Genomic DNA, 16,088 nt, shown 5'->3' on the forward strand with positions numbered 1-16,088 from the left:
ACCGGGATCCTTTTTTTTTGGCATTTAATTGTTTATAGAAAATTCAAACAAATAGCACTTTCAATAAATACATGTACTCGTAGAATGCGTTATATATCTATACAAGCAATTGTTAAGGAGCTACATGAACACATTACTCTGCGTATACCACGTAAACCGTTCCTACGACATAGAATTCACCCAATTCTACTTTGACTGAAACATAGTTATCGTTCATTTGGTCCCAAAGGCATCGTGACGTCACCACCATGCTTTGGCTTCCTTTCTGAGCCGCAATCACAGAAGCGATTATTTTGTATCGAGTAATGTTCAGCTGCTTTACTCTTTCTTTGATGACATCACAGGCTAATTTGCATTTCCCCCCTAAAACTGAAGAATCGTAGGTTGTTATGGATTTTATATTTTCTTCTAAAACCTCCGATATAATGCTTCGTATAGACGATTCCCTGAATTTGGCATCGGGGCTCATTTTGTAGGTATTTTCATACTTGACATCTAGTTGTGGCAACTGGTCACCGGAAGTAGCCACGCTATGTCGGTCGTGGTCTTTAGTGGGGTGCTTGGCATGGCCTTTACTGGAAGAGATCGAATGCGAGGTATCCCGGTGTGAGAATGTTCTCTGGCGTCCCGTGTAAGCCGCATGCGCAGGACTCGTATTTGCCCCTTTTCCGTGTCCGTCGCCATGGTGAGGGGCCTTGTGGTGATCCTCGGGATGTGGGTGTTTATCCTTGTGGTGGTGATGATCCTTCTTATCCTTCACTGTTTTGTGATCACCTTTTTCCTTCATTATTGGCACTGGGGATTCTTGTTCCTCTTCCTTCTGGTAAATTTTAAAAAAAAATGCAATTTATTACCTTTACTAAATAGATGTGTCCAAAATGCACTACTCCATGCTTCTACGGGCGTTATTTCTCTTAGGTATTTTTTAATTGAAACTAGGGTTACATGTAAGTTTGGTCTTATCAAATGGGACAAAGCATTTCAACCATCTTGACACATAACTGATATTGATTACTCATATGAGGCTTATTATTCCAACATGTGTATGTCACGTGCTTTAAATAGTTAGAGTAAAATTGCCTATTTTTTATGAACAACATAGAAAACTTCATCATGACAGATTTTGCGTGTAGAGAACGTGTCAGCATATGACTCCATAATTAAGACGTCAGTATTCTCCTACAATAATTTATCGATGGACATTTTGATTGACAACTGGATGGTAATCATCTAAAATTAATGTGACAAGGCGGAGAGGGATACTTATTTTCATTTATATGACTTGCACTTTTTGGGGTTGATATTAATCAACCCTTCTGTGCACTTATTTTGGCAAAACGGGAGTGATTCAATGTATGGACCTAAACACAATCTTATCATCAATACGTATAATTCAGATATTTTTTTGTTGTCTTACATGTATGTATGCCAGAGTTGAATAAGATTTGTTCGCAGTCATTGCCATGTTTACCAAACTACGCGGCATTTTTACAGCGGTAGCGCTTGGGATCAAGCGCCGACTTTACAATCTACGGGTGTAATTATTTGTTTGTTAAAAAACGTTTTGGATACAATTATTTTAAGAAATATTTCGATTACTGATGCATAATGCATCGTAAAGTTTGATGGCGTAATTCTTTTTTATAAATATTACTCAACATGATTCATAAAGGGTTTTCCTTCTATAGCTCGGAAATCTAGTCAGAAAAGCTCGAGAATTCCTATTTTGCGTAATTATTCAAACACAGCTAAGAAACTACTTATCATGCTAAATTACTTACTGTCGATTTTAAAATACTAGTATATGATAATAAATCGATCAACTGCACTCCCGACGGTACTTCAATACTTTGATTTATATAAGAGTCATCACAGTCTTTGGTAATGAACCAACTCTTTCTAACTACTTTAACTTTTACCATTAAATGTAATCGTGCAAATCGTGCAAACTCTATTTTATGTTAATTTTGTTATAAATCGTTGTAACGGAGAACTGATGTGCATGTACGCGTATGAGGCAACTAGTCTCACTTCAAATTACCTTTGTCTTTATTTTTAACTGTACATCAGAAAATATCTTCAAAGAAATAACGCCCATCTTTTAAACACGGCCTCTTTCCCTAATCGAATGGCGGACCGTTTCTAATATGTTGTTCATTAGATCTGCCTTGTCAAAATATTCCTTCTTCTACGTCTTGCGTCATTAGATCGTTATTGATAAAGTACAAGCTTGACTATTTATGGAATTGCAAAACATCTTCACAAGAGTAGTTAGAACCATTATAACAGGAGCTTGGACTTTGGGTAGTTGTGTCAAACAGCAATGTGACGTATGCTTGTCTATTTCATTGCTGCCCACTCAGTGAAAGCTCATTGAAATCAACACGATTTGTCTGACTTTTGAGCTAAGTCTACGCAATTGGTGCATATTTCACCTGAATCCAGCGTCATTTTTAACATGTTTTGATGCAAGAAATGATAGCTACGTCCTACGTCAAATATTATGTGGCGATTCAATCAGCCCAGCAGAGAGAGAGATATATTTACGCATGGAACAACTCTAACATCCCCGTGGCATTTAGGAAGAAAAAATAGTTGGATCACTGATGAGATCTATATACTGATTAATTAATACATTTATACGTATTGACAAGTACAAGCAAATTACACACCACTGAATCATTGTATGGATAAGTTACATGTACATTATCTAGATATATCCTCACCTGCACTTATCACATGAGTGACAGATCTACATGTACATACTGATTGACATATATTTTTTAATGCTGAAAATCTTAATCCCAAAAATAAGTGAACATAAAGCCTTTTTAGACAAATGATACACAGTTAGCATTAGATATTGTGGACTCATTTTTGCAGGACCTTAAAGATTTTTTAGACACAATTTATCAATTAAATGCTATTAATTGTCAATTTTTTGAAAATCATGCATGTTTTTGGGACTCCTTTGCTTTTTAAATCGGTAAGACATATATTAATTTTTTTAAAATCGGTAAAGTAATGTGATTATAAATATAGCCCTATAAATCAAAAATTAATTGACTTTTAAATATACATGAATAACAAGTATGATTTTACTTCCATCAGAGGTTAATATTTATCTCGATCATCTTCAACGCGTATGAGAGTTGCAATACATGTATTAGTTACCTAGTTAATTATAAAGTCAATAACTGCTTTTATTATATATTGTACAGTACCCAATCAATTTTCCTTTCTTGATACTGTTAATTCTACAGAGTGTGATTCGATTTTCTGGATCACCACACTGTGGTTTTCCAAATCTATATCGCCCCTCTCTGAAACCGATGGCATTGTACACAATAAAAAAAACATTTTGCTTTTTCCTTGCGCATTTCAAAGAATTGCTTTGTGCAATAAGTAAACATTTAACATTGGTCTAAAAAAGATGGGTTTTTATTAAATGGTGTAATCATTCTTTTCATTCTTACTGTACATGTTCCATGCATACATGCAAACACACTAACTGGTAAACCAACTATCAATTCTATCCCTTCAGTTAAATTCCCAGAAAATATTCCACCATTTTTCATTACATGGTTTTCATTTAAATCTTACTGTATATAAAGCAACATGCTCAACTTTGAATGGCTTGAAATTATGAAATTACATGTAAATACTTAATTTGATAACCTTTATTTCAAGTAACATTTTGTCGACTCTCTTGTTACCATGATTGCACAATTATTTATGTTTCTTGTGGTAATTCCTTCCTTTTTTTCAAGTAAATACACATTTTTAGCCACATTAAGCTACATTTAGATGTTCTTCAATCTAAATGCACAATTACTCAAGTCCTTGCTGCAGAATATTGTTTTACAGTAAGCATGAGCAAAGAGAGATAACTCTATATGCAAGCCATCCAGATGTATTCCTTTCAGTGACATAATATCATCAGACCAATGCAATAAATGAAAAAAATTTGGGCAAAAGTGAAATTAACTCTAAAAGCATCTGATTTAAATTTTAGAATTTCATCAATATACATTTACCCTCTTGCATGTTCTACGTAATTTGATATTCATAAAACACACTAAGCAGGTAAATAAAAAATATTACTTCAGAAACAACAAGCATGCAACTACATATGTACATGTACTAACTCACAATCTGAGATATACGGTATCTGTTCATTTATTCATTGTCTATGAATAGCATTTTAGCAAAGAACAATCATTCTAATAATGTAATAATCATTCAGAACTGACCTCCATTCATTGCATCAATAAGCACTTGTTTCCCTGTGGACAGGTAGTTTTTCAGAGCAGGGAAGTCGAATATTTCCTTCATGTACTCCACATAATCCAACACAGAGTCTATGACCTGAACACTGAACTCTTTACCATCAACCGTGTAAGTAGAAAGGCCAACTTTGGAGATATCAGCATTCAAATCGGGACAAATCTTGTACTGATTGATGCTTATTGTTCTTTCAAATATTTTGTCTGTTACATTTTCTGGAGCTGGACCTATAATAAAATTTAAAAAAAAAATAGGATTTCTTTTAAATGATCAATAAAATTATGCAAGCATAAATTGTTAAAATTATGTCACCGGGTTAGCAAGTGTCTGAGGTGTGTGACTGTCATTTAATACATTGGGTCTCAGTAGCTTAGTGTTTAGAGCGCCGAGACGTTTCGTCAGAGGCCCTGAGTTCGAGTCCCCTTTGAGACTTGACTTTTTACCACCTGTTACACATCTGTTAACCTGGTGACAAATGGTCACCTAATTTACAATTACCAATTTATCCTTTATATCTCTATATAAAATAAATTTATCAATCTTCTACCTCCTCTGATTAATATTTTTATTAGTCCCCTACCGGTTTTCATTTTCCATATATCTATTCGGTAATCAAAGTCAATCAGTGTATTAAATTCCTATTAAGCCAAGTCAAAACTAATTTCAAACTTCTTGAAGAAAACTCAATCAGTTAAGAGAGTTTTCATTCCAAACTTGAAGACATATGGATACATAATTATTCTCTATGCAAGAGTACTTTTATTCTTTTTGCTGTATTACTGCTCTTATTAAACTTCATCCACAGTTTTAACTCAAGTCTTGTTGGTTAAATCATTCTAATTTCTCACAGAGAAAAATATTAAAATCTTAACCACACACAAATTGAAGTTCTAAATAAAATTTGAAAAATTATGTCATTTCAAGCTTTAAACCGCAAATATTTCATTTTCTAATTTTGACTTCATTTGACTCTAACTCAATGCTATGTAGAGAAAAAAAATACTTTGAGTTGAGATAAGTCTTGGTACATTGTGTTGCTATTAGAATGCATTACCTCCATTTTCAGTATTGAACTTTATGCCAAAATCAGCATCTGGGCCCCCAGGATTGTGACTTGCAGTCAAAATAATTCCACCATTAGTTTTGTATTTACGAATGACACAGGATACTGCTGGTGTTGACATTAAACCATTCTGAGCAACTATTACTTTAGACACCTGAAGTAAAATGCCAGAGAAAATTGAGCAATATCTTACCAACCCATGCTATTCAAAGTTCATGAAGATTCTTATCTAAAAAAAAAAATTTATGGATTAATGTATGCTTGCAGCTTATATATAAAATTTCAAAGTGCTTCTGTATCTTCCAATTTTGACAAAATATAACTTTTCAAAATAATCTTTTAGTAAAACAGTGCATTTTTATGCGAGCTAATTTTTCATTTATTAATATTTTGATTTCAATTTACCTAGCCTTTTGCAATATATATCTATACAATTAACGTTAAAAATTGTGAATAGCTCCCAATATACTAAGGCAAACAGTTCTGCAGATTGTCAAGTATAACCAAGACATACCCCATTTGCTGCACACATTTTAATGATGAGCAATGTTGCCTCCTTTTCATAGTATCGTCCATCGCCTCCGATGACTAGAGTCGAACCCTCTATTTTACTTAACCCCCCCTTCCAGTATGGTATTTTTTTTTTGCAAGTAGACTTTGACAGCTTTCCTTAGTCCGCTCGTCCCCGGCTTCTGTCCCTCTATCGGGGAAGATGAAACTGTAGTTGATGAGTATGACATTGCCGCATACAGTATCGTGGAAGCTGGCCTTGACAGTCACCTCTCTGCCGCCTGCAGGAAATGTGTCACGCAGTATAAATGTAAGCGTTTGAAGAGGACAAAAATAGATAATCTTATTCCGGAATAAATCCTTCTCACCCCCTCAAATCAAAACAAACATTTTTAATTAACTAAAGGGATGCATTCTCTTAGAATGACAGACACGTAGCATCAGGGAACGGGAGAGAGCCCCCCTCCCCCTCCCCCCGCTCACACACTCAAGAAAATAAATATTTGCCAATCTGCTAATGAATGGGGGGGGGGGGGGTTAGTGGTTTCAAAGTATGTAAAACGTCTGTTTTACCGTCAATTTTGTTAACTTTCCTTTTATATTTTACATGCTCTAATGAAGGGGAGGGGCAACTTCTTCAAAATTCAATTTTTTATAGGTTAATCTAAAAATTTTGATAATGTTTGTTGGGGAAAAAAGTCACATGCATGAATCTAGAGGGTGTAGGGGAACCGGACTCCCTAAGAATTTTAAACTTGTTTGATCCAAATAAATGGAGTAAATTTACTCACATTGAAAAATTATCAATAATACCCCCCCCCCCCGCAAAAATTATGAACCAGGTCATAAATTAGCATTAGCCAAACCCTATCACAATTCTAGAAATCCTACAATACTGTAAATAAACAAATTAATGAAATGAAGAAATATCTAATATTTGTATTAGCATTTGATTTGTTAAAGTGAAACTTCTTATATTTCAAACTCTAGAAAAATATCATCTGAAACAATTTTTTTTAAAAAATGGATGAAAATTCTTTATAAAAATCCGGTAAATTGATTGAAGTATTAGTAATGATTTTAAAAAGTCTTTAAAAATCCGACCGGGTGCCTCACTTCAACGATACTTTATCTATTAGCCTATAATTATATTTTATCCTTAAAAATAAAAAATAACGATCAAATTTTTGGGAATCAAAACCGTTTGAAAATAGATGAGAGCTGGTATAAATATGTTCATTTATGCTGATATGATGAGATAGAGATATTCCAAAAAATCATCGATTGGTATATTAGAGGAAGATGGAATATTAGATATCCTAATTCCAAGCACTGAAAACTGCATGGACACAACACGCCTGATGAAAAAATGATGGCCAAAATATTCTGTACTCTCACCTTGATAAGGACTGCGAACGATAGCATTGTCTATCCGCCTAACTAAAAGTCATTTTTTGATAATTCTCTAATCAAATTTATTTTTTATGATAATGCATATTCTCATTAAATACATGTATAGATGATTTGGTCAAACAAAGAGAGAAAACTTTGTATTTTGGGTTAAAACAGTTCATTTCATAATAGAAACTAATTTAGCATATTCATACCAAAGAGTTTGCTGTTTCACGGGGGGAGGGGGGGGGCATATGTCTACAAACCAAAATACATTCCAAAAATGCGTTTTGATTTGTAACGTTTCAAAATTAATTAACAAATACGAATTTTCCCCACTCACAGGGACCAATTTTAATGAATTTTTTTAGACCTCCGAAAGCTTGCTTAAAAATTAATAATATAACTACAAATTTTATTTTGATATAAATTAATTAGGATTTGATAATACTTTTTAGTAGATAACTTTGTTTTTAAATATCTGGCAGAAATTCCTAAATATTTGGATGTAAAATGTAGGCGGGATACGGGCGATAGCGTTCACAGTTCTTTAGTGAATTTATATCACTTTAACTTTGAATAATAATTGAAAATGAATTATATTAATCTGAGAACGCCATCTGAACAAAACGTAAATAAAATTTTTCAAGAACCAATTTTGAATGACAAACATTTTTTTTAAAGAACAAAACAGTATTTTTTAAACACTGGGTTAGAATGCTTAAATATCATTTTTATATGTATAAAAAAATCTGTTTGTTCGATTCATACGCGGATCTAGAGGGGGTGGGGATCCAAGATTCAAATTTATATATTTTTACCGAAAATTAGCCTCGGACCCCCCCCCCCCCCCCTCCGTCAAACACAATTATCCCTGGGACCCCCCCCCCCCCTCCCCCCACTTTGCAATTTTTTTTTCCGAATCCGCGCATGCGATGGTGGATTCAAAACAACAGGTAAATAAAAGCCTAAGGCAAATCTTGCATGTGGATATTATTCTATAGAATAAAATAAAGTTTTACTCGATATTTTAGAGAAACAATTGATATCATATTAACATAAACGACAGTACATTTTGTTTGTGTGCTATATTTTACAATTAAACTTGAAAAAAAACCCACTTCATTACATGTACTTATATATCCACCTCCGTCATTTAGAAATAAATTAAATCCGCGCCAGATTTACCTATGGCTTCTTAGAACGAAGTCTCGTAAGTTCTCATTTAAATCTCTCTCATCGACATTCCAACCTATACTTTGTCGTTAAATATTTATCACAGGAAACAGTAAGTATAGAACATTTACATGTAATATATGCCAATGAATTTAAGATACATGTATCTCGATCTCATGTATTTCATAATTATATCTATAAGAACTTTGTTTCACATATATCTATGGACACAAAAAAGGATATTTTATTAAAGTGGGTCACCTTCTTAAGGTCAAGATCTAGTAAATGATTCCAAAGTGTCTATTTGTGATAGAATTATTATGAAGTCACAATTGATTTGAAGAATCGTTTTCCCGTACTTTACGGCTCTAGAGGAATTATGTAATTAAACATTTTTTTTTACATTTTGTGTTAAATCATGCGAAAAGTAATCCCGATACCTATATTCAATTTGACATCATTTTAAAAAGAAAGTCAAGAGCTTGTTTCATTCCGTTTTGGGGGAGAGTGTAGGCATTCTAGATATATTTTATTGGTCAAAAATGGACAAAACTTCGAAATTTGTTCCCCCTTTCCTTCAAATTTAATTGAAACTGACAGTTTAAAACATTATTTTTCATTGTGTTTACCGATTATTTTAGCCCCGGTACACGCTTTAACAAAGCTATCGTTATGAAGCATCATTGAAAGAATTTATATGTTGAATTTCATAAACCTGTAGGCAACTTTCATCTACTAGATCTTGACCTTAATATGTGTAATAGCTAGAGTTCACAAATGAATTGCGACTATCACCTTTAAGAAAGCAAATGCTGAGGCGACGGAACCGGGAGGGGGGGGGTGGCCTCCCCTAAACATTTATTTTTGCAAAGTTTCACATGACCATAACCAAATATCTTTTTCTTGGCTTGTCAAGATTTTTTTTTATAAGTCTATCCCCCCCCCCACACCCCCCCCCCCCCCCCCCCCACTTTTCAATTTTGCTTCCGACGCCACTAAAATGGGAAGTGTCTATTGTCTATTACTGAAATGATTTATGACTTCTTCAGAAAAGTGCATGACAAGCAAAGACTCCATCATGAAAGAATGACATTCGGATATAATTAAGCAAATTGATACTATAATATTGCATACTCTGTCGATTTATTAAAGTTTAGAAAGCAAATGCAATGAAATGAATGTGAATGTAGTGTTCTGTAGATCAAAGAGAAGTAACTCTGTTCATTCGAGTGCGAAACCAGGCTTTTTCTAGGGGAGGGGCTAATTTTAATAAACTGCGTATTTATTTCTGTATTAATTATGTTTTGAAATAATGAGATCCGAGTGTAATTTTAATATATGGCGTATTAACTTTTTTACTTATTTTTTTTTTCAGAAATATAATGAGATCATAGATATAAAGTAGGCCAGTAATATGCTTATCAGCAATAACCTTCACTTCCAAAAATAAAATCTTTCAGAGATGGCAATGTCTGCAGAAGAAGAAATACAGGCGATGGCCCAACACTATTTGGTTTGTGGCACTGAAGACTGTAAGAGGAACTGTCAGTTCTATTGCAATCCTTGTCACCAAAGATTGTGTAAACGATGCAGAGACGAACATCAGAAGAGTCAAGATACCAAGGACCATGAAGTGGTCCCTTACAAACAACGCAAACCACAACTTCCAGAGGAGAAATGCAATCTCCATCCAAAACGAAATGTAGAAATTCTTTGTAAGGAATGTAATGTCCCTCTTTGCGCTAAGTGTATCTTCATGAAAGAGCACACTGGTCATCAACTTGACGATCTGGAAGAAAAATACGCGGAAAAGGTCGCATTTTGCAGATCAGAAATATCCAAAATCCAGGAGTATTACCTCTCAACATCACAAGGTTTAAAAAAAGAGATTAAAGAAGATGTCATGGCAATAAAAAATACTATGGACGACATCAGAAATTCCATAAGGGCTGAAGCGGAGTCTCTGAAAGAGCTTGTGGATAGGGTCACATCAGACAAATTGGAACAAGCGAATATAATGGAAGAATCACTTCTCAAGACACTAAAATCACAGGAAAAAACTTATGAGGATTACACTGAATATCTTGAAAAACTTCTGAAGGAGTTTCACAGCTACAAGTCCATAGACAATATCAGAGTTTTATTTTCTGATGATTTTGAAAATTTAAAAATCCAATCTATACCAGAGACAACACAACCAGTTTTACCAGTTTTTACTGCCGGCCATTTCTACAAAGACGAAGTTTCCAAGTTGCTTGGTAGTGTAAATTTTCCAAACATCAAACCTGATAATAGAAGAATAAAACCCATGGAGAAAGCCTCTACACAGTTAAAACTTACAGGGAAACAGACGAGACGAGACGTAGAGAAATCAGACGTGAAACCAACACTGTCTCTGTCTTCCTCTGTCACCAAGGTCAGGGAGTACACAGTACCAGGTGTTGGCAGTGTATATCATATATCACTGGGTAAATCAGGCAGACTCTGGGCCAGTGATGCTATCGGTAACCTTGTCCAAACAGATCTACAGGGGAATCAGCTACAGAAGATAAAAACCAATGGTGGAGATGAAGGCTACCACACAGTCACACAGGACGGGGATCTGATCTATACAGACAGAAAGAACAAAGTCATCAATAGGATAAAACAGAATAATACAATCACTAAATTTATTAAAACAGGAGACTGGGAACCAATCAGCATACACTCCTCTCACATCAACGGGGACATACTGGTGGGGATGAGAAAGGGTGGAGAGGCTAAAGTCACCAGGTACAACAAGACAGGGAAAGAAATACAGAACATACAGAGGGGCAACAAAGGACGGGAACTGTATAGTGATCCACACTATATCACAGAAAACATCAATGGTGATATCTGTACATCAGACTTTAACAACCGAGCTGTAGTGGTAGTGAATAAATCAGGACAACACAGATTCTCATACACAGGTCAGGGGTCAGGGTTTAATCCCTTTGGTATCTGTACTGATCGCCTTGGTCACATCATTGTCTGTAACGGTTATCCTCGCAATAATGCATTTGACATCCTTGATCAGGACGGTCAGTTCTTGTCTCTACTACTCACACTACAACAAGGGATACAACCCTATGGTGTGTGTGTGGATGATGAGAACAATCTCCATGTGGGACAATTGTACACCACCAAAGTGACAGTCTACAAGTATCTACAGTAAATCTTCAACGTAAAGATTTATAACAGCCGTCATTCAACAGCATTTGTATATAATTAAGACATTTATTTTGTCTTCGATCTGAATCATTGGGAATGTTGTATCAACGTGCGTGTAGTAAAATGCATTTGCTATAACACTAAATAAACTGAAAACAAGAAAGCTACCACCAATGTTCATGAATACGCCCGCCATGGCGTGAATTTTTATATATTTTTAAAGTACATTCCTGCGGGATATGAAGGATGCAACATTGCAGGAGAAATACATAACCAGCGTTAGCGGCCGGTTATGTAATTTTTTTCATTCTGGCTGTTTCTATACAGCTATGAATTTACTATAACTCTCCGTAAGAAACAGAGGAAATTATACTTGGTAGTTGTAAATATCGTACAGTGAGTCTTCCTCGCTCGGTCGTCCGAATGTTTGACCCATCGTAGTTTGTAGTGTTTTATTTCATGACGAAAGGAATATGCTGATCGTTCAAATTTCAAATTTCAAATTAAACGCCTAGGTCATTGTAAAAGACTGTTCTACATGTACCATCTTGTTGGTAAGTTACAAAGTTAACCATTTAGTTAGATGGTCAACAAAAAACCCATCAGATCAGAAATAAAAAAAAAACCAAACAGTTTGACTATAAAATTTGAATATTTTTCTATATCTTTGAATGAAGCTCTTCGCATAAAGGAGATAAATATTGCGTAAAAATGACCACAACCATCCAGCCCTGAAACTGAATAGTTCATCCGGGCTAGAGGAAAGAACCTCTGCTGTTTTTTTAAGGTCATTATCAAAAGTCTAATATTATCTCAAACTTAAACATTGCTAGTTTCATAGGATTTGTATTCATTCGATTACTTTTAAACTTAGTTTAATGATCAGACAAAATGCATTTTTGTGAATACTTTTTCTGATTTAACTATTGTCTTAATAATTCGTGAATCATTTGTGCGTTAATGCGTTAAACATGATACATTTGACGTGAACTATATTTGGCGGAAAATAAGTTTTTTCAACAAGATGGCATGGACTTGAATTGGCGTATTCTTGAATGTTCCTTTTCATATACATATATCCATGGCTTGATTTAGCAGATGCTACATTCCACAAAAGACGCTGAATAGAATACACAGCCATGTGTACTACGCAGGCACGTAGCATCGTTTTTGAAAGTGGGGGGGGGGGGGGCCAGACCCATCCAAAAAATCTTGACAAGCAAAAAAAAAAAAAAAAAAAAAATGGGAAATTTAAAGTTTCCAAAAATCTTCAAAATCCTAATCCGTGGGGGGGGGGGGGGGGGGGGGGGGGGGAGACTCAACTATGCTTCCAAAAAAATTCTTCCCTTCCAAAATTTTTTTCCCTCCAAATCATGAAATTCCTAATCCGTGGGGAGGGGGGGGGGGGGAGGGGGGGCGGTAACTCCAATTTGACTACTCATTTCATTATTTTCATATCAATTTTTTACTACCTTCCAAAAAAGTGGGGGGGGGGCCAACTCCATTATAATTCATTTTTTTATATGTAAATTTTAAAAAATTTGTTGCTGCAAGAAAAAGTGGGGGGGCCCCCCCTGGCCCCCCCTGATGCTACGTGCCTGCTACGTTAATAGTACCGGTGTTATATAGTGCCTTTTCCCCCTAGCAATCTTTCCCCCCGGAAAAATGGCTATATAGCAGTTCTTCCCCCCGGAAAAATGGCTATATAGCGATTTTTCCCCCACGGAAATTTGACTATATAGTGGGTTTTCCCCCTTTTTATAGCCAGATTACCCCCACGGAAAACCTACTATATAGTGGATTTTCCCCCATTTTTACTTTCCGGCCATGTTTATCGTGACAATAATTTGCAATAACTGATATGATATTAATTTCTCACAAAAAGGATAATTATGGCATTTATTAATGCATAGAATAAAATACAAGGTTTTTCAACCCCAAATATGAACTAAGGCATGCGCCTTCATAACATGCATATGTCATCATCGTTTATTTTGCCTGTTCTCACCCCTTTTTTGAACACCTTTTACATTGATTTCGGAATACCTCGAATCTTTTTCATCTAATCGATGCTTATCTAGTTTTGACTTCGACGTTATGAGCACGTGGGAACACATTTGAATGAAAATACGCCGGTTTGGAAATTTAATTTTCCAATGTATTACCATCAATGTATAAGCTTCTCCTAGGGAACTAACTGACCAATCTTGTAGATTTTGTAGAGGAAGGGAATAAAAAGTGGAAATGTATTACTCCCTTCGTCCAAAAGGCTATCAATTTTAAATTAATACCGTTAGAATTGACGATCTTAAAAACAATTATATATTTCTTCTTCTAAATATCAAACGGGAGACAGGATGCAATGATATGATGAGAAACTGAAATGTTTTAGTTTTACTTTGATTGATGGGGCTCTAAATCATGGTTAAGGGGTATTTTAATTATGTATTAAAAGCATGTCTAAAGTTAGTGTTTACCATTTCGTTTTAAAGTTACGCATATTCATATTTTTAAGCACATTTCTACGAAACGCGAGATATTATGATGTAAACATTTAAAAAAAACAATGAAATGTCTTCACAACCAGAACAAAATCGGTATCTTTGCTGGTTACTTTGGAAAATGTGAAATGGAGCCTAAACTAACTTTACGTTTATATTGTCATTCACTATTTGCTAATTTTTCCACTTTTAAGTTTGCAACGTGATTTATAAATATACAATATTAAAAACGATGCTATATTAATCAAGATATAGGATTCAATTACCTAAAAAATTTATACTATTTGTTTCATATTTTTGCAATAAAGATTTACTTGTGTACCATATTATTTCTTCGAACAATTAAACGAGGGTGATTAAAAAAAAAAAAAAACCACCAACACATATATTGTGATGAGCTGACTTTTTTTTTAAAAATATAAGCTTGTTCTTCTAATCAACTAGCAAGTAAAAAAGTCGTATATGCACTTAGGTTGGTTATTTATTTTTGATTTTCAGTTTCTCCTTTTATGAATAAAAGTTCATTGATTTAATTATCTAATTATTATTTATATCATTAGTCATCTTATGAATTGATTAAATGTTTTGAAGAATAATGAATTTTACCCGCGTACCTTTTTAAAAAATTTTGTTCGTAAATTTATAAAAAAAAAAAAAAACAAGAGGCCAATTGGCCTTAACGGTCACCTGAGTAGCATATATCCCATACACAAACTTGTCATGGAGTCTATGCATCTAATTAATTAGGTTTCATACTGGAGTAGAAAAATCATAAATTTGTAATGACGACCACATTTCAAAAAGAACTGTGAAACTAAACTAAACTAAAAGATCTGGTCTACAAAATCATGAATTCAGTTTTCCTTTCAGGTGTGTGGGAGTAAAGAAGATAATTTTTTAACATTATATGCATTAACATCTATACATCCATTTTGGCCCTGCCCCAGAGTCAAAACCCATCTTTGAGGGGACATGAAAATTAAAATTTCAGTAGAGGACTTCCCGGTAAACATAATTATTAGTCAGTGTTTTTTTTTATACCGATGTGTGAGAATAGAGAAGAAGATTTTTAAACATTATATGCATTAACACTATATTGCCCCCCCCCTCCTCATGTCATGAACCCCTGACCCAGGGGCCATAAATTTCACAATTTAGGTGAAGGAGATTGGGGATATCATAACCATGTATTCAGTTTTTTCCCCACATGTGTGGGAGTAGAGAAGAAGATTTTTTAAGATTTAAAACATTTTCACTATTTGGCCATATTGGCCCCACCCTAGAGCCTGAACACCTGACCCAGGGGTCATAAATTTCACAATTTAGGTAGAGGGCCTCATGGACATCATAACCATGCATTTAGTTTTTAACAAATATATATGGGAGTAGAGAAGATTATTTTCTCAGATTTAAAACATTTTCACTATTTGGCCATATTGGCCCCACCCTAGAGCCTGAACCCCTGACCGAGGGGTCATGAATTTCACAATTTAAGTAGAGGGCTTCATGTACATCATAACCATGCATTTAGTTTTCAAACTATATATATGGGAGTAGAGAAGATGATTTTCTAAGATTTAAAACATTTTTACTATTTGGTCCTATTGGCACCACCCTAGAGCCTGAACCCCTGACCCAGGGGTCATGAATTTCACAATTTTGATAGAGGGCCTCATGGACATCATAATCATGCATTTAGTTTTTAACAAATACCGGTATATATGGGAGTAGAGAAGAAGATTTTCTAAGATTTAATACATTTTTACTATATGAACATATTGGCCCCACCCTAGAACCTGAACCCCTGACCAAGGGGTCATGAATTTCACAATTAGGTTGAGGGGTTCATGGACATTATAACCATGCATTTAGTTTTTAACAAATATATATGATAGTAAAGAAGAAGATTTTCTAAGATTTAATACATTTTTACTATTTGGCCATATTGGCCCCACCCTAGAGCCTGA

General features: G+C 34.7%; 1 protein-coding gene and 1 pseudogene across 2 annotated transcripts; one reads left to right on the forward strand and one right to left on the reverse strand.

The window, feature by feature from the left end:
- Positions 1-665: 665 nt before the first annotated feature.
- LOC128164894 (phosphoglucomutase-like) lies at positions 666-6,138 on the reverse strand (annotated as a pseudogene).
- Positions 6,139-8,475: 2,337 nt separating this feature from the next.
- On the forward strand, positions 8,476-12,589 carry LOC128164886 (tripartite motif-containing protein 3-like). 2 transcript variants are annotated; one of them, XM_052828945.1, is made up of 2 exons: positions 8,476-8,540; positions 9,889-12,589. In XM_052828945.1, the coding sequence occupies exon 2, from the start codon at positions 9,891-9,893 to the stop codon at positions 11,622-11,624; it is 1,734 nt and encodes a 577-aa protein (XP_052684905.1). In that variant the 5' UTR covers positions 8,476-8,540; positions 9,889-9,890; the 3' UTR covers positions 11,625-12,589. The 2 variants fall into 2 exon arrangements, with proteins under 2 accessions (XP_052684905.1, XP_052684904.1); XM_052828944.1 differs by having other exon boundaries at positions 8,485-8,540; positions 9,804-12,589.
- Positions 12,590-16,088: the final 3,499 nt, after the last annotated feature.

This window comes from Crassostrea angulata, chromosome 10 (genome assembly GCF_025612915.1).
Source record: "Crassostrea angulata isolate pt1a10 chromosome 10, ASM2561291v2, whole genome shotgun sequence".
NCBI lineage: Eukaryota > Metazoa > Mollusca > Bivalvia > Ostreida > Ostreidae > Magallana > Magallana angulata.

Excerpts from the sequence above, each read along its gene's own strand:
- LOC128164886 (XM_052828945.1), top strand. The coding sequence starts at position 9,891 with ATGGCAATGTCTGCAGAAGAAGAAATACAGGCGATGGCCCAACACTAT.